This window comes from Mixophyes fleayi, chromosome 8 (assembly GCF_038048845.1).
Source record: "Mixophyes fleayi isolate aMixFle1 chromosome 8, aMixFle1.hap1, whole genome shotgun sequence".
Lineage (NCBI taxonomy): Eukaryota > Metazoa > Chordata > Amphibia > Anura > Limnodynastidae > Mixophyes > Mixophyes fleayi.
Genome location: NC_134409.1, coordinates 108,140,150 through 108,163,675, shown reverse-complemented (window position 1 = coordinate 108,163,675; position 23,526 = coordinate 108,140,150). Strand labels below are relative to the sequence as shown.

The following is a 23,526-nucleotide window of genomic DNA, read 5'->3' as shown; positions in this document are numbered from 1 at the left end:
TCAAAGTGACAAACTATTGTGCTGTACTGTACATACAACATAGGCTGTTAGATATGTTTGCTCAAATAATAATCATTTTATTCCACTGTACAGATGTGTTTTTTTCATGGAAACTGCTCCATGTGTAGAGATTTCAACTACTGGAACAAACTGTTTAGCACCTAACACCACGTGATAAATTACAAATAGTCTTATGTGTTTCTCCCTGAACTTTGGGGTGTTATTAGACTTTTCCCTCATTTCATGCCAGGTTTTGCAATAGTTTTTCTGGGTCCCTTTAAAAATATAAAATGGAGGTTTGATTGTATTGATATTCACTCTGCAGTGGAGTAGAAGCTATTGTTCCCTTACTTGACATGTTCTGCAAAAGGTGACTCATGTGAACCACGCACGTTGTGATACCAGCAGCGATATAGAACATACTTGTCAACTCTCCCGGAATGTCCGGGAGACTGCCGAAATCCAGGTAGGTCGCCCGGACTCCCGGGAGACCAGGCAAGTATCCCGCATACTGCAATTTACTCGCCAAAATGAAGCGATTCGCTGTGAATTGGGTCATTTTGGGACCAAAATGATGCAATCCACCCCCTCCCGCCCTCCAACCACGCCCCTGTCCAGAATCTCCTGGAATTCATTCTTCAAAGGTTGGCAAGCATGATATAGAATGTGTGTACCCCTAAACAACCACTATGACTGATGATAATCCATTCAAAATTGATTGATCCAAGCAATCCGACTGCTTGGCCCAAGTGACAACACGCTGTATCTTGCCTAACTTGGGCATATATGTGTGTCAACAAATTGGTCAATCATTTTTCCACTTACGTCACAGACAATGAGATTACTGACAGGAAGTCTGCTAGGAAAAGACAGTCTCAAGCATCTTACACTCTAATAAACCCTTAAAACTTTTACATATATATTTGTGAATGTTATTAGTAGCTTTAATAAGGCAACATGGATTTTACGTTTAGTGTTCCTATAAATGATCTGTTTATATTGCTCTAAGGAAGCTTTGACCTCATTTCCTCTTATTGCAATGAGTGAACATTTTTGTTTGTACCTGGTAACCAAGTCTCTACATAACTTGGTTCCTTTATTCACTTTATAAATGCAGTTTATTTTATTCCATGACATTCCTCTGAAAGCCTGGTGTACAGACTTGTGTTGTGTATTTTAGACGGTGGTTCAACATACCCGGCACAAATGGGCTTTTACGGTTATCAGTGTTCATTATGTTCATATTGATTCTGTGACTTATCTTGAAGATTTCATTCATGGCTTGGCTTAGGCCTGCCCATAGGCTTATTTTGGCTTGTCGCCTTCTTGTGTGCTCAATAGACTCTATCTCATGACATACTTTTATTTTTTATTGAATGACGCTTACAAACGGATATAACGCGAACAGGAAATAAATCTCTGTATAGTACCTATTGTAGTTTATACTTTATGGTATAGCCTATAGTTCCATTTTTTTGTATAACTGTGCACTGGGTTTTGTCGTTAATAAGATTCCCATTTTAAAAAAATTATGGCAAAGCGTCAAGAGTCGGGGCATAGTCAAAACCATCGCTTACTAAATATAACCGTTTCTGCCTACAAGTGAATTGGATACAGATAGACTCATTGAGTCTGACATGGCCAAGGAAAGAGGGCAATAGCTTGCACCCAGCTGCACAGCAAAGGCAAATACAATATCAAACGTTTCAAGTTCTAAGTATAGCAAGTTTTCCATATATAATTGTGGCTGTTATAAGAAGTTATATCAAATGGCATTAGTTTGTATTTTAAGGTTAGCAGATCTTTATTTTGATTTTACCTTCAGTACAAATGGATATGGATGTTTGGGTATTCTCATGAAATATTGTCCCAGTTAATTCTTATCACTTACCAAGTCTGAATGATGTAGTTCTGTGCTTACATTACATAGATAAGAGGATAAAGTGCTCAATACTGATGGGAATTGAGTAATTAAGGTGTGTTTGACTATGGTCTGACCATCTTATTAACCTGTTAATTAATTACAGAATGTTACAGAAGCAGGAGGTGAGTGTTCTGATCTTGTTTGGAACAGTGACCTGTGCACCTCTGTGATTATATCAGTGAGGACAGGGTGCATGTGGCAGGGGCAGTGCCATGCTGTGAGGCGGCAAATGGGGCAAGTGAGAAGCCTGCGAGAGACTGGAAGGAGCAGGATTCCTTATAGTACCTAACCAACATCATACATTCTGGCCTGTATTGTGTAGCTACTGTGGCCAGCGTTAGGTAAGAGCCAACCGTGTGTAAAGGATATTTCAAGGGTCTATGCAATGTAAAAAGCTCATCACAGGGGGCTGAGTATTGTATAATGGACCTCATGGGGAAGGCTGTGCATTGTATAATGGAAATCAGATGAGGTCTCTGTGTGGTATAAAGTACATTGGAGGAAACTTGATGACTGTATGGCATTATTGCTCATTAAAATTGCACTTTTTCATAAATGTCATTGGTTAAGGAAATTATTCTTCCAGTAGCACCCTTTGCATAACCCAATAAACTTCGCTATTTCAGTGCTATCAAGTTGTTGATTTCATCCTTAAACTCTGCTCTGGACCCCATATTTCCCAGTCCTTAGCTGGTATTCAGACGATTATTTATGTATATATTAACGCTTATATGTATAATGCCACCGTATTATGCAGCACTGTACAGAGAATATCCATATCAGTCCTTGCACCATGGGAGCTTGCATTCTAAATTCTCCACTGCACAAACACACACACACTGACTAGGATCCATTATTGTCAGCAGACAATTAACAACTGGAGCACCCAGAGGTTACCCACACAGACAAGGGCAGAACATACAAACTGGGGGGCAGTGGCGCACGCAGGGGGGGTTTCTGGGTCTCCAGAAATCCCTCCCCTCCGCTAACGAAGTGCCCCAAGTACTGGCACTGTACTATACAGCAGCCGCAGCGCTGTCAAAGAAGCGTCCGCGGCTGTGCTGCATTGTATACAGCACCGCCGCGGAAGCTTCTTTGACAGCGCCGCGGCTCCTATATAGTACAGTGCCGCCGAAACGGAGCTGCTGCGCAAGTTTTTTTTTTTTCCCGTGTGCGCCCCTGGGGGGGGGGGGGGGGGGGAGGCTGGTCTGAATCGTACCCTCAGAAATTATTATCATAGATGTCTGAAGTGCCACAGTGCACCGCTGTGCTGCCTAAGTAGATATACTTTATAATACAGGGCAGGTTTACTTCTGATGCCTCCCTATTGTATTGTTACTGACTTACATTCTGTAGCATGTTTTATAAACATTATCTGAGGAGAAAATGTTGAAGCCTGATTTGGAAAAACTCAGCATTACTTATGTAAATGCTCCTCTGGCCGTGCTCTATCCTCTCCACGCTTATCAGCAGGCTGACGGGATAAAGGAAACCAGCAAAAAGACAATTTATATACAAAACACAAAGTGGAGCCTTCAAATGTAAATATAACATTATTAATGTACAACAAACCCTCTAAATACCCGATAGCTTATACAATGCAGATAATCCTGCACTTCTCTCAACCGCCTGGAACAACTCTTGCGTAGCAGTACAGTCATAATTACAGGCAAAGAATGGCCCGAACATGATGGCACTCTGGGAGTTGTATTGCATTTTTTAGTATTATGTAGTACAGTGTTGGCTAACCTGTGACACTCCAGGTGTTGTGAAACTACAAGTCCCAGCATGCTTTGCCAATATATAGCAGCTTATTGCTGGAAGGGTATGCTGGAACTTGTAGTTTCACAACACCTGGAGCGTCACAGGTTAGTAAACACTGATGTAGTATGTATTATGACTTACATTGAAAAAATCAGGACTGAATAAATCATACCCTGATCATTCCAAACAATACCCGCCATCCGCCAAAACCCCTCCCACCCTCTGCACAAAGCGTTTGCTCCACCAACCAATCACGTCTACAATAGGATGCAGCCACACCCGTTTTCAATAAGCCACACTTCTTACAGTCCTGCCAATATCTGGATTATTGTGTTGCATATATATATATATATATATTTATATAAGTGTTGTATATCATAAAATGTAGATATTAATCATAGAAAATAGAACAGAAGTACTGTATAATACAAATGTTGTGGCAATGGTCCTTATGAAAGCTTTTCAGAGTGTTTAGCTGGTAATCCTTTCATAGGTACTACAGTATAATGTCAGTGTGTTCTGACGTGTTGATCTCTCAAACAGAGTGGAACGGTGCTGTCTGTGCTGATAGTGTTTGGCTGACAATGTTAACCTTTTGCCAAATGAAATAATTTCTAACAATCTGTACTAACGCAGTGCAGCGACTTTAGGGTTTCACAGAAATGTCAGCATTCAGAAAGCAGAGAGATGAAATAAAAACAGAGTAAACAGATCTGGTGAAACAGCCTAAAAAAAAGTTATTTCAAATAACTTACCAGTACTACATTATAATCTCTTAGTTTCTATCGTCATATTTGCATACAATAAATCTGTTTGATATTGTTGATTGCTCACTGTGATAAAGTATGTAGAATTTTACAAACCTATTGTGTCACTTTTATATTTATAATACAGGCGGTAAAGCTTAACACAACCGAGGTTGATTATGAATTGTTAGGCGATAACAATATAGTTATATAGAGAGTCCCTTGCAGTGCCAGTTGGCTGAGGTATACGGTACAGTTTCATACACAGTAAGTGGCCGGTATACAGTAATTCAGCATCATGTCACATCACTATCACCAAGGACTCCACTGGCTGTACTTAATCCTGTTTACATTTATATTCCTGACATTAGCAAAGCCAACAGAATACACCAGAGAAAAAGCAGACAAACAAAGTTCTATAAAGATACTATATACAGGGGAGGGCTGGCAAATTTTAGCCCGGGGACAAAACTCCACTCAGCAGCCTATTTTAAAGGGGAAAAAAAACGCAGTTGGCCCAGTGACTAAGCCCAAGGTAGCTCACTATGGGACCAGCCCGGGGGACATATGCCCCCTGCCCCTGATTATATATGTTGATGTAAACATTTGCTATGATTTGCCCCCTATGCTCTATGTATCTCTTCTTGTAGAAAACACACAGCTAAAGAGTCACAAATAATACCTGCAGTCAATGGAAATACATTTACAATAAGCACATCAAACACTTAATGCACGGAGGACGTATCTGCAGGGACATCACTTACACTATATTGCTCTTTACGAAATGTGATTGACTGTCACTATAATAAGAATTATACATCTCATTCATAACATATGATCCTACCTTATAGTTCTGACAGAAAGGCAATATTTCCACATTAAATTCCACATCGCTTTGCCATCCCCCTTCATGATTGCTTGGAACGTGTTCTACAATACGCTTACACAACCGAACTGTGAGTTGCCACAAGCCCAGATTAGTCCTAGACACACGTAGATGCACTGGATTCCATAGCGCTTCAACTTGCAGAAATCCCCAGACTTCTGGGACCAAAAACTTCAGCTCAAAACTGCTCTCATGTTACCTCTTCATGGTTTACAGGAATCTGTGTTACATCGAACATTATGCACATTTTCCAAGGAAGGAAAAAACAGAGATCAACCTCAAAATTACTAGTTTGGATTTTTTTCCTCCAGTCAACAAGCTTTTCCACCAAAGGTTCCTTTATTAGGTTAGTTCAGTGTCTGTGCTTAGAACTGCACACACTCACATACTGCAAGTGAAATCATCTGCTTGAGGCTGCTCAAGACTCCAGCTGTCTGCAAAGTATCTGACTTGACGGCTGTGTAATAAACTCCTTCCCAGGCCAAACGCTCTAATGAATCATTTTCCAATAAGCAAACAAGGAGCCTGAAACTTAAATGAACCAGGAAAATGTGAGGCTTTGATGGCGTGTGCTAGACACAGTAAATCTGCTGTTAGTACTAGGAAATGAAGTTGTATTAAAAGCACACCAGTGAATTTCTGAAATGGAAAATTCAATGAAAATAACAGGTAGATTCACTTCCCGTAATGTATTTCGTTTCGTACAGGCTACGCTGTACTGGAGATATAGCAAATAATTATTACGTTATATTTGGCGCATTTTATTGTCAATATCGTGATTTTTTTCGGTGGAGCAACAACATTATGGAGCGTTGGCCATGATGGATAAAGATCTAGCTATGGAATCATATAATAACAGATACTTGCCAACTCTCCCGAAATTCGGGTCGGTCTCACGGACTCCTGGGAGAGCAACTGCAGGGCTAAAATGACGCGGTTCGCCGTGAATTGCGTCATTTTGGACCCGCCCCCATGACAAAATGGCATATTTCACGTGGGGGGGTGGGGCCAAAATGACACGATTCACTGTGCCCCTCCTGCCCTCTAGACACGCCCCTCTCCTGGATACAACTTGCCAAAGGTAGGCAAGTCTTTAATAACATAAACATACAATGGTGAGGATCCTGGGCGCCGGAGCTGACAAACTAAAGCTGGGTACACACTACAGAAATTTCGACCAACTTTTTATGCCGAGCAATTTTACATGCGATCGTTGGTCCGATCGCTCAGCCCATGGACTGCATACACACTAGCCTTGTTTAGGACGATAAAGGGAAGAGCGGACGTCCCTTTAGCGACTTTTTACAGCCATGTTGTCGTGAGCAATGACTGTAATTTCGTACTCACTGTTGTGGATCGGTGGGAAGTTTATACACACTACACAACGGAAACGAGATTGGAACAAAAATATTTAACGGTACGACCAACCAAATGAGGCGATAATAGTCCATTTGGGCAGACTTTCGACCATCGTGTCACTGCACACACTGACCCGACTTTTGAACGAGCGGTCGTATGTCGGCTGTTTGAGCCGATTATTGGACGAAAACAGTGTAGTGTGTACCCAGCTTTAGGCTGCATACTCATGGACAATTTTGATATGTGCAGCATAGTGTATTGAGTATTACCTGCCTTCGGCTACCCTTGCCATCCAGATAAATTGTCCAGAAATTGCCTTTTGTAATATGACTTCCATTATGTTAACCTTCTTGTTTTACTATTTGTATTTGTTACTATTGCTTTTAATGCTACTCATGCTATGTAAATTTATTTGAATTTTTGTTTATGTGACCTATGCCTACCTTGTTTGTACTATCTCCATGTACTGCTAACGCTAATAAAGTGTAAAACAGAGTGTGCACACCCACTGGAGTTTTACTACACAGATATTAGACTTTGAATACTAAATATGAAGCATGTTGCATTCAATCCACAAAAATAAAAATAGTAAATAGGCCAGCATTCACCAATCCAAATTAATGGGAAGTTAATATAATTCAAGCAAGGGGTAAAACTGCATCACCGCAGTGACCAGATGAATATGTCAAAAAGAAAGTATATCTTCTTTCAAATCTGTGTTATTACATACCATGACATAATTAATCATCTATGTGTCACCAAGTCCTAAAATGTGTTCAATCTAAACGTATGTGAGATATAGCCCATAAAAAATTTTACTTTATTATTTATGTGATGAAGGCATTTGTGAAAAGTTAAGTGCACCCTTCCTGTTTCACTATCAATAAAGTTGGTAAAATCAAAGTGCTGCTAATCAAGGGTACTTCATTATTTGACCATCAGGAAATGCTACCACCTCATTATAAAAGCAGAACCTTTGGCAGTTCGCTCTGGAGCGTTCATGTTTGTGTTATCACCATGCCAAGGAGAAAAGGCATCTGCAATGATCTCAGAGAAGCAATTGTTGCTGTTCATTAGTCTGGAAAGGGTTTTGAATGTAAAGTCCACATTGAAGACAGTTGACAATCTTCCCAAGAGTGTGTGTTCCAGCAAATTTAGGCAATGATCAGACCGTGTGGTACTTTGAGAAATCGCAAAGAACCCAAAAGCGAGATTTTCAGGCTTCTGTCAACATGGTAAATGTTAATGACATCAGAAAAGTATTCCTTCATATAAAGATAGCCAAGAGAAAGCCCTTTCTCTCCAAAAAAATACATTAGTGCAGTCAAGATTTGCAAAGTTGCATCTGAATGCAACACAAGACATCTATAACAATGTCCTCTGGACAGATGACACTGCAGTGTAGTTATTTGGTCTTGACACATATTGTCATATATGGCAAAACCAACAGCATATAAGAACAAGAATCTCATACCATAGATCACTGTTTCCCAACTCCAGTCCTCAGGGACCCCTAACAGTGCAGGTTTTCCAGGTCACAAGTGAAATAATTATACCACCTGTGGATCTTTCAAAATGTGTCAGTTAGTAATGAATACACCTGTGCTCCAGCAAAGAGATATGGAAAACATGCACTGTTAGGGGTCCTGAGAACTGGAGTTGGGAAACACTGCTATAGATTGTAGGCTTTCGGGCAGGGCCCTCTTACCTCTCTTTATGTATTACCCAGTATTTCCAATTATAAAGCTCTACGGAATCTGCTGGTGCTATATAAATGCTGATGATGATGTTGATGATACCAACCATCAAGCTAGAGGCACACCTCTTCTTCAATCGGAACAGGGGTGTGACACATCACAATGGGGGCATGCCAAGCACTTTTGAAGTGCCAGGCTGCTCCATAATCTCCTCCCGTCATGAATGAGACATAGCTCAAAAATTTCCCATCCACGGGACAAAGCTGTCCCAATTGGGATGTCGGGACAGAGTCATCAAATTGGGACTGTTCCGCCTCAATCGGGACAGTTGGGAGGTATGCGGTGGCAGAGGAATGATGACAATAGTCCTGATCACACTACAACATCTACAACTGAGGGGCTAAAAAATAAAACAATCAAGGTTTTGCAATGCTCAGGTCAAATCCAGAACCCAACCCCATTGAGGTGCTGTGGTGGGACCTTAAGGCAGCTGTGCATAAATGAATGCCCTCAAACATCATCATCGTCATCACCATTTATTTATATAGCCCACTAATTCCACAGCACTGTACAGAGAACTCTCTTACATCAGTCACTGCCCCATTGGGGCTTACAATCCAAATTCCCTAACACACACACACACACAAACAGACAGAGACTATGGTCAATTTTGTTAGCAGCCAATTAACCTACCAGTATGTTTTTTTTTAGTGTGGGAGGAAACCGGAGCACCCGGAGGAAACCCACGCAAACACGGGGAGAACATACAAACTCCAATGAACTGCAGCAGCGCTGTAAGGTGGAGCGGGACGGAATTCTTAAAATACCATGTAAGAAACTGATAAACTCTAAATTAAATAATATATTAACAGAGTCAAATCTGTTACTGGCTATTTGTATCATGAGATTACATTTATAATAAAAAATATATAAAATTGTCCTAAACACTTATGAAGCAATGATTTGCTTTGTCATGAAAAATATTGATTTATTCATGTAGTTTGCTTTTAAATTACCTTTCATTAAAATTCTGCTCCATTTAGGGTTTTAAAACTGACACTAATGGAACATCCGGCCTTTGGACCATAAATTATTGCTTACTTCTTTTTAAGATCTTCAAAGGACAAAAAAAGTGTAAAAAAAAATATGTATGCTTATGTAACAAATATGTAATAAGTATACCGTTCTCTTTGATAGCTCAATGTCTACAATGAATACACTCAAGACTCTTGAAAAACAGTATAATACTTTGTTGCATTTGACAAATAAGAGCAAAACAATAAACACTCTGAATCTGTGTATGAGATTCGGATCTAACGCTGGTGTTTTAGGTTTAAATAATTTACACAAGTGACTTCCCTGGACACATTCCCGAATTATGGTGTAAAGGGTAGATGACGTACATAGAGGTTTTAGGCTCTGCTACCACATGACGATGCAGTTTTATATTGCATGGAAGAAGAAAGAAAAAGGATTTTGTTGCAGGCAAAGATAACATATTTTATAAATATTGTAAGTCTGGAACTAATTAGGAATGAGCTCACCATGGGTGGAAACTGTAACTGTTATGACCCCCACAGCTTCACAAAAGTAAACACTAACTAACTAAATACCATATATTCCAACCATTGTGAAAATGCGTATGGCATATGTGACTAGGTGCTGAAATGGCTGTGGTTTGGCCAGTTAGGGGTGAGACGTATTTTGTTGTTTGCAAAATGCCATTACACTAATACTCCTGATCCTGGCTCTTGGATGAAGTCTAGCTACTGTTTGCCGCTTTATTAGGTACACCTGCTCATTAATGCAAATATCTAATCAGCCAATCATGTGGCAAAAACTCAATGTATAAAAGTATGCAGATGTGGTCAAGAGGTTCAGTTGTTGCTCAGACCAAACACCAGAAATGGGAAGAAATGTTATCTAAGTGACTTTGACCGTGGAATAATTGTTGGTATCAGACAGGATAGTTTTATTATCGAAGAAAAACTGCTAATCTCCAGGGATTTTTAGGCGCAGCAGTCTATAGAGTTTACAGAGAATGGTATGCAAATCAAAAAACATCCATTGAGGCAGCAGTTCTATAGGCGAAAATGCCTTGCTGATGGGAGAGGTCGGAGGAGAGTGTCCAGACTGTTACAAGCTGACAGGAAAGTACCAGTAACTCAGATCACCATGTGTTGCAACAGTAGTATGCAGGAGAGCATTCTGAATGCAGAGCACCTAAACACACTGGGTTCCACGCCTACCAGCTAAGACCAGGAAACCGAGAATACGGTGTGCAGCCGACAAACCTGCAGCAACTGCATGATGCTATCAGGTCAACATGGACCAGAATCTCTAAGGAATGTTTCCAGCACTTTATTGAATCCATGCCACAAAAAATGTACAAGTTATATAAGTTATATGAAACAAATTAATTACTGACATACAGCGTTAGCTGGCTTATTCCTCCCCATTGCAAAAATTCTAGAACATGGTAACAACATAATACAGCCCAGTGATGTTTAAAGATGATAGGCCCATCTGTGCCATCTGACCATAAGTCACCAATCATATGCTTACATCCATATTACTACAATATCATAGCTACAAAGGCAACTGTAGCTGAGAATACAAGTAGGTGAAAACTTCAGCGGAGGTTTATGTGTAATCAAATCAAACAGAGCGATTGGAAACTTTGGGACAATTTTAACAACCTCCTGCCAAATTACACTTCCGTCTGCCCGCGTCTTGAAGGGCAGAGCTGTGGTGTAAAGGGCACCTCTTAGGTATGTTTTATTTAGTCGTATTACTTGCACCTGCTATAGGGCAGGTGTAGGTGCCGACTGATAGCGATGACAACACATTTGCATGCCAGAATATGTGTTTGCAAGTAAGAGAAAATATACAAAAATGCATTGTATGTACCGTACACATTAAGAACATCTTGATTTATTTATTTCACGTAAAAAAAATACCTTTTTTTTTATTAATCATATATTTTATTAATGATTATAGTATTAAGAGTTTTATAAAAACATGTTTTGTTGCATGCGCTCTGATGGAACTTTATATTGCATACAGGGGAGGGCTGTCAAATTTTAGCCCTGGGGACAAGACTCGGCTTATCGGTCCATTAGGAACATTTTAAAGAATTAAAAATGCAGGTGGCCCAGTGACCCAGCCCAAGATAGCCCACTATGGGACAGGCGCAGTGGACAGATGCCCCCCAGTCCAGCCTGCCTCTTATTGCATGTATGCATGTGCCTATCCTGCACTGAATTCTGTCTGTCTGCATACGGCAAGTAACTTATTACCAGCTTGTACCTATACCCAAATTCAAATGGAAACGTTTCTTGATATCCGCTTTGAATATGGGCGTAGGAGCGTGCGAGTTACAAGCGTATTTTTAAACGCAATTTGCGTTCACATTGTGTTCCAAGATGAATCAGGCCCTGTATGTGTTACCTTGAGTTACCAAATGGGTCTCAATTGCTTCTTAGGTGATGGCTGATTCATTTCAACTTGTTTGTTTATATCTGGGGTGCTCATAAGAACAGAGCCTCTTCCTACTAGGGCTCATATTAAGGGGCCTATGTATCAAGCATCAACACCTGTGTTAATGCCAGTTTTCGCAGGAGAAAAAGCTATTCTGGAACAATTTATCAAAGCTATAACACAGGACAAATAATAGATTTCTCCGGCATACACAAACTTGGCGCTTACTGACACCATCCCCATACCAATATTTACCAATCTGCGAAAAACTGCTTTTTGGAAAATATTAATGACATCTGAAGATGGTGTTCTGCATATCCTACCTGATTTCATGACCACCGGTGAGTGATTCCCAGCAATAAGAACTGCCATGCACAGCTTTACCATAGAGTCGTTCTCTCTTATAGTGAAACTCCAGTCATGGCGTCTGGCAACTACAGGACCGTAGTTCTCTAATATCACGCCATGTCACCATGCTGTGCCTGTGAGCAATAGCTGCCGGTAACAAGTTGTAATGTAATGCAAATACACTGCAGAAAAGTTTGTCCCAGTTAAGTGAGGCACTAACTTTATTTCAACTGAAACACTTAGGCTAAAAGAAATGTCAAATTCTGAAAGAAAGGGATTTAACATCCTGGGGCTACTAGTGAGAGGCTGAGCCACTGGTCTAAATCATTGCTCACATAAACAGGTTCAACTCAACCTGCTTTCAGCAACAATACTGCAATGCAGCTCAATATCATATCCTGTAAATAGAAAACAAAGAAAGTAGATGAAAGCGATAAAAGCACAAAGCCGACAGTCACAACAACAAAATAGATCTTCCCTTCACTAGGCTCTAAAACAACCAGCAAACTTCCGTTTCAACAAGCTTATAACTGCCAAAACTATACAATTACAGATATAAATAGGATTATTCAAATTATTTCTCTATATCGGGTTTCTCAATCCATCCCTGGATTTGTTACAATATAATTTATTACAGGGTTGTGACAATACAAAACATATATAGCACTCAGAGCTTCCGCCTGTCTGTTTCATACCGATAATCTGTTTTTTTTTTTCACACTACAGATTGTGAAATTTATTAAACTGCGGTTTGCTGAAAAATCTGCCGGAAATCCCACCGGAAGAAAATAGATTGTTGTCAGATTGGAGGGGGGAAGATTATAAAATTAAACACCATTTATATTAATACATGTTTAGTTGCTTGTAGTGTTTTACATTGTGTATATTAAGTTGTGTTTATGCTAATGTATACCTGATAGTTCACTTGAGCTTGTCAACTGGATAAAAACTGTGTTTTCTCATTTGAAATGGTTCATGTAAAAAGTGCTTACAAGCAACTAGTATAGATATTGGGGCCAAATATCTGATTAAAATGAAAGGTGGATGTGTAGTGCAAAAATAAGCATCTATGATGATACCACACTGTGTGTGGAGGGAAACTGGAGACAGAAGGGTAAAGGTGGGATAGCGAGGGGGGAGAGTGGGAAAGAATGAGTGATACTTGACCAACATATGAACTTTCTCTTAGGAACACAAGAGATTTGCTAATACTTTCCACTAACCTAGAAACCAGCTGACTCGAGTATGTAGAATACATCCAAACTGGGTTTTACACTTGAAAGTGCCAGCGATCAATAGGGCAAATTAGTGAGAATAGAGAAAGACTTTGCTTCACATTAATTATAAACACTTTATAAAGGTTAAGATTGTAGCAGTCAATAATAAAATCTATTCAATATTCAGAATGCAATATAAATAGGCTATATCAGTATGCAGGCCCTTACAAAAACAAACTGCTTAATTCTCATTTATTCTGTATTCTTTCCCATGTTAGGGCATGTCCAGACAGACATTTAATTTTTTTTGCCTTTCGAACGGGAAAACGATTGAGGGTCCATTAATTTCTTTGACATACATGCCAACTATCCCGGAATGTCCGGGAGACTCACGAATTCTGGGTAGGTCTCCTGGAATCCCGGAAGAGCTGGCAATTTCTGCCGCATCTGCCGGCATGGAGGGGTATATGGGCGGAAGGGGGGCGGCCCGTCGCGATTCACTTCATTTTGGCCCCGCCCCCAGAGACGTAATGCCTGCATTGGGTCATTTTACCACTGTAAAAAGACCCCAAACAGGCATACATCACTGGGCGGTGGGGCCAAAATGATGCAAATCACAAAGCCCCGCTCCTTCCGCCCTCCCTTCACACCCCTCTCCAGTGATCTCCCGGAGGGAGCCTGTCAAAAGTAGGTAAGTATGCTCTTTGATGTGCTGTGTATGCTACATAGATTGCAGTGATATGTGTGGTAAGTAAATTATCACGAGGAAACGGTGTGCCTCCCGTACTGTGGTTTAAACAACAACAGCAACAACATAATGCTATAGTAAGAACAAAAAGCACACAAATAAATACTCTGGTTTAAAAAAAAAAAAAAAACCAGATAGGAACAGGATAGTTTCTCTTTAAAAAATATTTGTTATGATGACCTCCTTCTTGGTATTGTGTATTGTGTGTTCTATAGCCTGCCGGCATTTACAGCTATTAATGAAGAGGTTTAGCCAGTGACTAAAAACGCATTACAGATAGCAAACTATGAACAAGAACACTGGTTCGAAGAGCTTACAGTTTGTAGCATGAATGCGTTTGCTTGCAAGTAACACAGGACAAAAAACATTCATGATGTACCTAAAAGAAGAGCATCAGAACATTTAGTTTCAAAATACATTTTTTTTTTAAATGGTAATTTTCTTTCACGCTCCAGTGGTCTACATGTAATTAATACAACCCCCCAACCTTCAGCCTATCCCAGTTCAAAGAAATCACAGCATAAATCACAGAGAGCTACAGAGACGAGAGCTCAGCTAAACCTAAACACATCATTTATAATCTGTACAGAATTTAACGCAGGACAATCAACAATACACCATAAGCCCGGTCTTCACTTAATTCCTTATTATCCTAGTCGTAATATCCCGGCTTCTGCAGACCAGAACTCATTGGTAAGCAAATTGCAGAAAATTGTCTTGAAAGATTTGGTTTGGGAGTGAAAATGCCTAATTTTCTTCCCATGCTCTCAGAGCACTGTCTATTGTACACAAGTAATTCCTGGCCCTGCCGCAGAGCTTCACTCCAGAAACTTTTGATAAAGGAACAGTAACCAGTAACAGAGATTAATGTATAAACCGCCAGAAATGTAACTAGGCTCCCAGGAACTTTCAGCATATTTAAATTACATTTATATTTATTTTATGCTGTTAATGCAGATTTTCAATGCAATTTAACAAAAATATATTCAGCTCCCTGGCCATCCTAGCCCAGAGTCTTAAGAGTTTGGGCTTTCGGTTCTACTTGTAAAAAAATAAAAATAAAATAAAAAGATATAGAAAAAGAATTTATTATATATTATATATTTTATATATATTTTATAATATATAAGAATTTATTATATATTTAAATTTTTTTTAACATGAATTTGCAATACCTGTTGAATAGGTTCCCCATGCATAGGCATGGAATATTACCACTGGCAGGGTTATCACCGGCTATTAACAGTACAGTCGACGGGGGTAACCATTTTCATATATTGGGCAATATGATAACTGGCCCAATTGTCACCAAAAGAAGCCGATTTCCCCAGCAATAGGGCTGTACTGCCCTGATAAAGAAACCCCTTATGTCTGGGGATGTGGTCATATTTCAGATAATGGAAATGTCAGTTACGTTGTCTACATGACAGTGGCGGCTATACAGCCATACCTGCCGCCATTGCTCTTTTAATGTCGACATTGTGACTGTGGCAATTACACTGTCTACATTTTGACACTGTCTCAAGGAAAACTGCCAACATTTCCATTGTCTGAATTACCTACCCAACCCCTAGGTCTGTATTACCTCAGGATCAGCGTGTACTGCTGTATAAGGTTTATGTTCATTTTGACCTTGTTATTTTACTTAGAAAGACCTTTGGTCTGAAGATGTCTACGGTCTATTTACAAACCAACATGATAACACAATTATTATGGATGAGCATTCCACACTCATAAATAATGGATTTCTGTAATATGGACTGTGGAGACATTTATAAAACCTGGGGTTAAATTTACTATAGTGTGGTTTGCATTCTGCGTTTTTGGTGCTTTTCCCTCCACCAGATCTACTGGAGATAAAACCGCAGGAAAACTGCCAGAGAAAAGCCAGATTACAAGGCATCACTTTCAAAATCTCTGTTCAAAATCTTCAGACAAGCTTATAATATTCCTCAACCACCCTCTTAACCTCACTACCTTACCCTATTACCCAGGGCCGTAACGAGGGTGGTGCGGGCGGTGCCGTCGCCCAGGGCGCAAGGTCAAGGGGGCGCAGCAGCCACCCGCTACCTGCCTCCATACCTTCAGCCCTTAAGTTCCGCTTAAGGACTGAAGAGAGAGAGAGAGATATTAATTTACAAGAGTTTGATGGTTCCACTAACAGGAAGTCCGGCAAGTTTGCGTTCCAAATGCCGAACTTCCTGTCAGTGGAACGCACATGCGTTCCACTGTGGAACTTAAGGGCGGAAGCACCAAACTCTTGTAAGTTATTGTTTAAATCTCTCTCTCTCCCTCTCGTAAACCTACACATACTGCAGTATTTGAGTTACATTGAGCCATTATACGAATAAGACAGACAATTTAGTATCACAATTCGAATTAAGTATATGTGAACCCCCCTTAAATTCATACTCAGTACAGTTTATGTAAAATAAATATATACTTTGTCCTCTACATAAAACAACTAAACTTATGAATTTCTTCCGCACTGCTGTACAGAGAACTCATTTACATCAGTCCCTGCCAGATTGGGGCTTACAGTCTAAATTCCCTAACACACAGACACAGATAGTTGTGCTGTTCTTATTTGAGTATTAAGTGCATAAAATATTAGAATACAAATCGCTACATATTTTTTTTTAGATGGGGGGCGCCGATGCCCTGTCTCGCCCAGGGCTCCAAAATGTCTAGTTACAGCACTGCTATTACCACCCATTACACAATTTCACACAAGACAACTACCCCCTGACCAACATTGTTGTGTGACAGGATCATTTAGCTTATGAGTCACTTTTACCTTTGAAGCCTGGATGGGCCGAAATGCAAAATGTATACTTAGCCTTAGCCTCATGTGTCAAACTCCCATTGTCCCATAGATTGTAAGCTAGCGAGCAGGGCCTTCTAACCTCTTTGTCTGTTTTACCCAATTTGTTTCTTAGTTTACTATGTTTGTCCCCAATTGTAAAGCGCTACGGAATATGTTGGCGCTATATAAATAAATAATGATGATGTTCTGATTTTTACAAACCGCCAGGAAAAAGGCCAAAAATCCCCCTGGAAAAAAGAGGTTCCAGTCCTCCAGGTTAACAGATGATTGGCTGTCTGTGTAACAAATAAGCAGGCTTAACTGTCATAAGCTCATTTGTGACCGAGCTCCTAAGGAGCAGACCGCTTAGTCTCTATGGGCACAATAATTTAAAAAAGAAACAAAATATTTCTAACGTATTTAATATAAAGGACCTACTAGTAATAATGAATCAATATAAATGGGCACTATTATTTATTAATCAATATAAGGGGGCACTATTATTTATTAATTAATGTAAGATAACACAATCTGTTATAGATAGGGAGGGGAGTTTTTTTAACATTACTTATGGCAGGTTTCCCTAAACAGCAGGTAATTTAGGAGTTTTGAAACCAATGCACATCATCGACAATTTGACTTTTCAGCCTCCAAAGTTGGAGCCTGGAGGGCAAAGTTTCTGCCAATGTGCGGTGGTTGGTTTCAGAAAAATTACAGGTTAGTAAATTTCCCCACCCCTGGTGTACAGGTAACTGTGCACCAGAGGGGTTCTATTCCATACTTGCCAACTCTCCCTGAATGTCAGGGAGACTCCCTGAAATAGGGGTGATCTCCCTCACTCCCTGAAGAGTCTGGCATTCTCCCTGATGCTGAGCCAGTACAAGACGTGGTTGGCTTCACCATCTATGGCATGATGACACAGTTCAGAAATTGTGTCCTATGTCGATAAATTGATGCCTATGGAGGTGGCCATTTTCATGGAGACCAAGATTTAATCAAAGACTGACAGGTAAGACAACATGACTTTAGTAATGGAGACAGAAATGTAAAAGACACTTCAGTCTGTGAAGATTCATTAGCGGCTTTTCTTTAATGCATAGTTGCCTACCCTCCCGGAATGTCCGGGAGACTCCCACATTTCTGGGAGAACTCCTGGGAGAACAGGGCAACCTCCCGGTTCTTGCCCCTGCAATAGATAAGTGTGTGTGGGGGGGCTTAACAACGCAAATATCACATCATATTAACCCTGCTGTAATTGGCCAAAATTGTGACAATCGTTTAGGGGGCGGGGCAAAAATGATGTGATGCATCAAGCCCCACCCCCGGGATCTCCCTGAAGCCAACGAGGAAAAGTTGGCAAGTATGTTCTATTCTAATAAATAAATGTGGACACTATAGGTTACAGGACATTTTAGCACAGCAAGGGGTGAAATCTAATTATCGCAGCAAAAGAAAATCTAGGTCACCAACCCGGCATCATAAATGGGCCCCTAATTCTGAACCCACATGTTAATATCTGCAGTATCTTGATTCAAGTTTGTGCGTGTGTGTCTCTCTGTGTTTTCTTATGTATTTATATACATTTGAGCTGGCAGCAAATACATTAATAAATGACTTAAAACATAAAATAAAGTAGATCTCTGTGTTTTGCTGCCCTCTAAATAGTGCTGGTCAGTGATTCTCTAAGCCTCTATGGTAAATTCATGCATGCCGATGATGGAAACTTGGATATCCTACAGAATTAGATAAAAACCCTTCATGTTCCTCACTTCCTGTTATAATAACTGGCTCACAATAGACACAGACACAGTTTTATGTTTTATTTGCAGTACTGTCAAAATATTTACAGAAATCTGTCAGAACGAAAACATCAATGAGGAGCATAATGGATCATGAATATGCAAATATGCTAATAAGTTCACTGTAGTTCCCATTCAGCTGACACTTGTATTCTGGCCAAATTGTACCAATTCCTTGGGAATAATATGTCACTGCCAGATAAATCATATGGAGCTAATTCTGCCAGCTTCACCGGCATGTTGGTTATTCATTCATTCCTCATGGCAGTATAGGACTAAAATATTTAGTGACTTTGTAAATAAATGAAAATATGGTCAGAAAATTCTGTACATGTAGGAAAATTCAGAATACACAGCATCAGTTGGGGCTGTGTGACTCTGTACTAGACTTCTTATGAAATAATACTACTAAATGGTTTCCTACATACTATGATGTGGTTTGAATTTTTTTTTGTTACATTGTGTTAAAGGATAACCTTTATAGTGAAAACTTTAAAAAGTTACACATTGCCCATTTTGTTCCCAATATTTGAATGGGGGGGGGGGGGGGGGGGGCGGGACTACCTCCTTTGCAGTGTTAAGGTCTTTGATTTTAAAGGGGCACAAGAAGAGCCCTATGCTAGCCCTACCTCCCATGCCAGCTCAGGCTGCTGGAGCAATTGTCCCAGCATGAAAACTATCTTAACCCCTTTGCAGCTTTCTCACCCCCTGTGAAGAACCTATTTTGGCATTTTTTGGGTTGGTCACATGCCAACATCAACATCTGTAATTTGTTGCAATACCCAGACAAATTATACCATACTTGCCTACTTTTGAAGGCAGCTGTCCGGGAGGGGGCCCGTCGAAGGGGCGTGGCCACGCGTGGTGCGCCGTTAGGCTCCGCTCCATGTCAATCTTATGCAATTTCGGCCAATCGCAGCAGGGGGTGGGCCACGATGCCACATTTAGGCCCGCCCCACTCATCTTCAACAACGAAGACAGCTGGATCCGGGATTTTTGCCTGCTCTCTTGGGAGTCCGGGAGAACTCACAAAAATTTGGGAGTCTCCTGGACATTCCGGGAGAGTAGGCAACTATGATTATTCATTGTCCCGTACAAATTTGTGAGTTTATAGAATTTATTACATTTACAGTTTAAATCAGCCTAAAACTTTAGACACTCACTAAATTGAGAAAGTAGCAATAGTATTAGCCACAGTGGGCTGGTATACAGTGGTATGCCATACCGCCACTTCTCCTACTGCCTTCATTGTAAAACTATCAAATTTCATTCACTAACATTTTTCTAAATTTCCACTTCGACCACTTATCTATGTTAACAACACACAAAACCCTGGCCAGTTATCTGTGTGTCTATCTTAATAAACAGTATCCTCACAGTTTTAACAAGCGGTTTCAGAAGTCGTACAGTGATCCCGAAACAAAACCATCAGAAATGGTTATTCCATTTCCAATTCAACTCATTGTCCCATAGGTAGATGTGTACCTGCTGAGCAAATATTACCATCATATGCTGGAGAGTGAAGCAAAACAATAGGTGGGACAAAATAACATGAAATAACTTAATATAAATGTAAAATGAAACAATATAAACAAAAGGCGCACTTATAAAACAATTACAGCAGATCAGAGCACCCTAATTATGATCCAGGATCCACAATGCAAACAAGAGATGGAGTTTTAACAAAAGGTGGGTGAACCTTAGCTGCGGGAACCTGGTAAGGGGCAATCTGTTAAAAGAACCATTTATATAAAAAAAGTAAATACACTTTTTATAAGTGTTGGGCATTTTTGCAAATCGGTTTTCATCAGCTCTTACTTGTCACAGTTTCCATGTGGACATGTTTTTATAAATGTACCCAAGCGTGCATGAAAGCACCCAGGTGGTGGACAACAAAGGGTAATTGAGTTCCATCTCTGTAGAACAATGAGAGATGACACAACCAGCTGATGCCCTGGGAGTGAACAAATGAGGAGTTGTGTTAGCTGAGGAAACACAATATCATTTCTTCGGACCCAAAGGCCACGTTTAAGGCTATCTTTAAGGACATGATTGCCAGTGGATGTGCCACGTATGGATACACCTGTGTGTAAGCAGTGTTGTCCTGATAATCTAGCATCAGGGCCATCTTAACAACATTATGGGCCCCCGGGCAAAGCAGTGCACCGGGGCCCCTAGTATAGATATAGATATATACAGCTACAGATATAGATATAGATATATAGATGTATACAGAAACAGATATAGATATATAGAGATAGATAGATGTACTTGCTGAGTGACCCTTGTAGGTTTTTTTTGCAGGTTTTTTTTTTTTTGTAGGATTATTTATTCTCATTAAGAGCCGTGCCTATGGGGCCCCCTTACCCGTGGGGCCCCCGGGCAGCTGCCCATCGCACCCAATGGAAAAGATGGCCCTGTCTAGCATGTCAGAGCGCTATATATTGCCTTTTATCACAACAGGTTAGTGTTTTAAGCTATAGACCAGTGACATATCTGTGACACAAGTACTGCCATGTCAAGAAACCTTATCACATCTAAAGAAGGATGTAAATTATCACACATGGCACACGTGAGAACAAATCTACTATTGAATGTGTTTTCACACATTGAACGTCAGCTAAATTTAGTTTGGAGAGAAAAAATATTATATAATGATAACTTAACTAATAATTAAAGGCAAGCTGTGTAACTAACATATACATCAAAACACAGGCAGTAAGACAGGGTGTGTCAGCGTGATTATCTATTGTGTGAGTGGTGGGTTTGTAATCTGCTGATATAAAGCATGTATCGGTGCTCATGAATATGAATGACTCTGCCTTATACACCGTTCCCCTCTCCATAAATCACTGTTTGCTTTGTCACAGGACCTGAGCATCACACAGATGTATTACCGATCAGTGACCAATATCTCCATCTTGTCAGCATCCTCAGATCACCAGTCCTTCATCTCGTTGCTTTAAGCCTCTATCATTTCACAAGACACCATAACAAAGGACTATTTCACTGAAAGCATATTGGATACATAGAATATCCACCAGGCAGTTGTGGTAGGGACAAAGTCTACATTTATATATAACACATACTGGGCAACAGAGTAATACAACTGTTATAAGAGTGATATATGTCACATTTTAAAATAGTACACTATTGAGGCATATACTGAACATGTAATAATAATGTCGATAAACACATATGACCGTAGACAAGTCACATAAAGGTATCAGTGACAGCCTGGTGATATTGACATCTCGTACCTCTTATAGAGCCCATTGAGGGGCTGAAGACACAGAAACTGCCAGTAATCCAGACAGAAGGCTTTCAGCTTCATCATTTTGAAAGTGAGAGCTGAAGAGTGCCCAGCTGGCACCATCCAGAAGTAGCAGGTGCCTTGTTGCTCAGATGATTCATTTGCAAAGAAGGCTGGGAAAAATTCCGACTCCCCGACAACAAACTCCGGATAGATCCAGCAAGAGGAAAACGACACCTCCAAATCACTGCTTCAGCATCTTCCTCTCACTGGAAGTTACGGAGATCTTTGTCTCTGACAAGAAACTAATGCCCACAGCGTTTGGTGATCCTTAAGGTTATTTTTCCTTTTAATCCTCCCAAAATGCTTTCCAAAATATCGCCCAAATCTTCTTTGTAACAGAAAATCAGCAGGACGGCTCACTCTCCGGTCACCAGACAAGTCCAGGCTATTCTAACAGCACATGGGGACGTGGAACAAAAAGAAATGTCACGCTGCAGCCCTCCCTGCCTTAAAATAAATTATTCTTATCTTATTCCCAGCACACGTTGTCACTCAGGTTTGTGTGAACAGCTAATCATGGGAGCCACATGCTGCACAGAGGGACAGGCTCCCAGCCAGACAGAGGGGCCCTGGGATTGGCCCACTTTGGTTTCTAGGGAAACAGGAACACATTGATAACAGCTGAAAGGGGACCTGGATGACAGCCTTCCTCGCCTTTCAGGGGAATAATGTCTCTATAACAAGCAGTACAAGGCCTCATGGAAAGTCCCCAGCACAAAGCCAGGTCTGAGAAGGACTATTAACACAAATGCTAACCTGCAGACAACTATAGAAATCTTTTTGGCATAATAACAACAACATTAGACTACAAGTTTCGCCAAACTGAGTACGAATTTGAGGTAGAAATTAATTTACAACCATTGAAATATTATTTTATATCCTGACCATATCTTAATGTGGAAAACACATGGTATATTTTTCTGATGTTATCACTCGTATACAAACTAATATCATGTATCATGTTGGCTGCGTGGAGGACGTGCGACTGACAGAATCTTTGATTCCATGAGCTGGGAATATATTGTACACATAAGTGCTACGTAAGGTGTTTCAGATAGTAACACAACTGATTTAATCAACAGGGTTGCTGTTGCTGTATTAGAAGAAAAGGGGTGGCTCTAGAATTTTGGGGACCCTAAGCTTTAAAATGAGTACAAACACCCACTGCCGACACGGACACAATAGAAACAAAGACTTTTAGAATTGTGTAGAATCAAAAGAAAGTTACATGTGAAACTGCTTTAGCTAATGCTCGGTTGGAGAACATACGTTTTTGTTATGTTACTGGAATAAAATGTAAGTGTTGAAAGCCACCAACTAACTAATTATTCAAATATAAGCAGTGGTCGAAGTTTTGTGGTATACGGTGGTATAATTATATAACTATTACATTTCATTCACTTACATTCCCGTTACATTTTACATATTGTCCGTCT

At 40.2% G+C, this 23,526-nt stretch overlaps 1 protein-coding gene across 11 annotated transcripts in view; it reads right to left on the bottom strand.

Annotated features, from left to right (window-relative positions):
• Nucleotides 1–23,526, bottom strand: part of IQSEC1 (IQ motif and Sec7 domain ArfGEF 1) — a 492,717-nt gene that overhangs the window by 171,186 nt on the left and 298,005 nt on the right. The window contains exon 1 of one of the 11 annotated variants that reach the window (XM_075183126.1): nt 22,035–22,587. The exons of 9 other annotated variants lie outside the window; for them this stretch is intronic. In XM_075183126.1, coding sequence (XP_075039227.1) covers nt 22,035–22,150 — 116 coding nt within the window. In that variant the 5' untranslated portion in view covers nt 22,151–22,587. Of the gene's footprint in view, nt 1–5,278; nt 5,799–22,034; nt 22,588–23,526 lie in introns of those variants that run through there. One more of the 11 variants, XM_075183128.1, reaches the window with a different exon arrangement.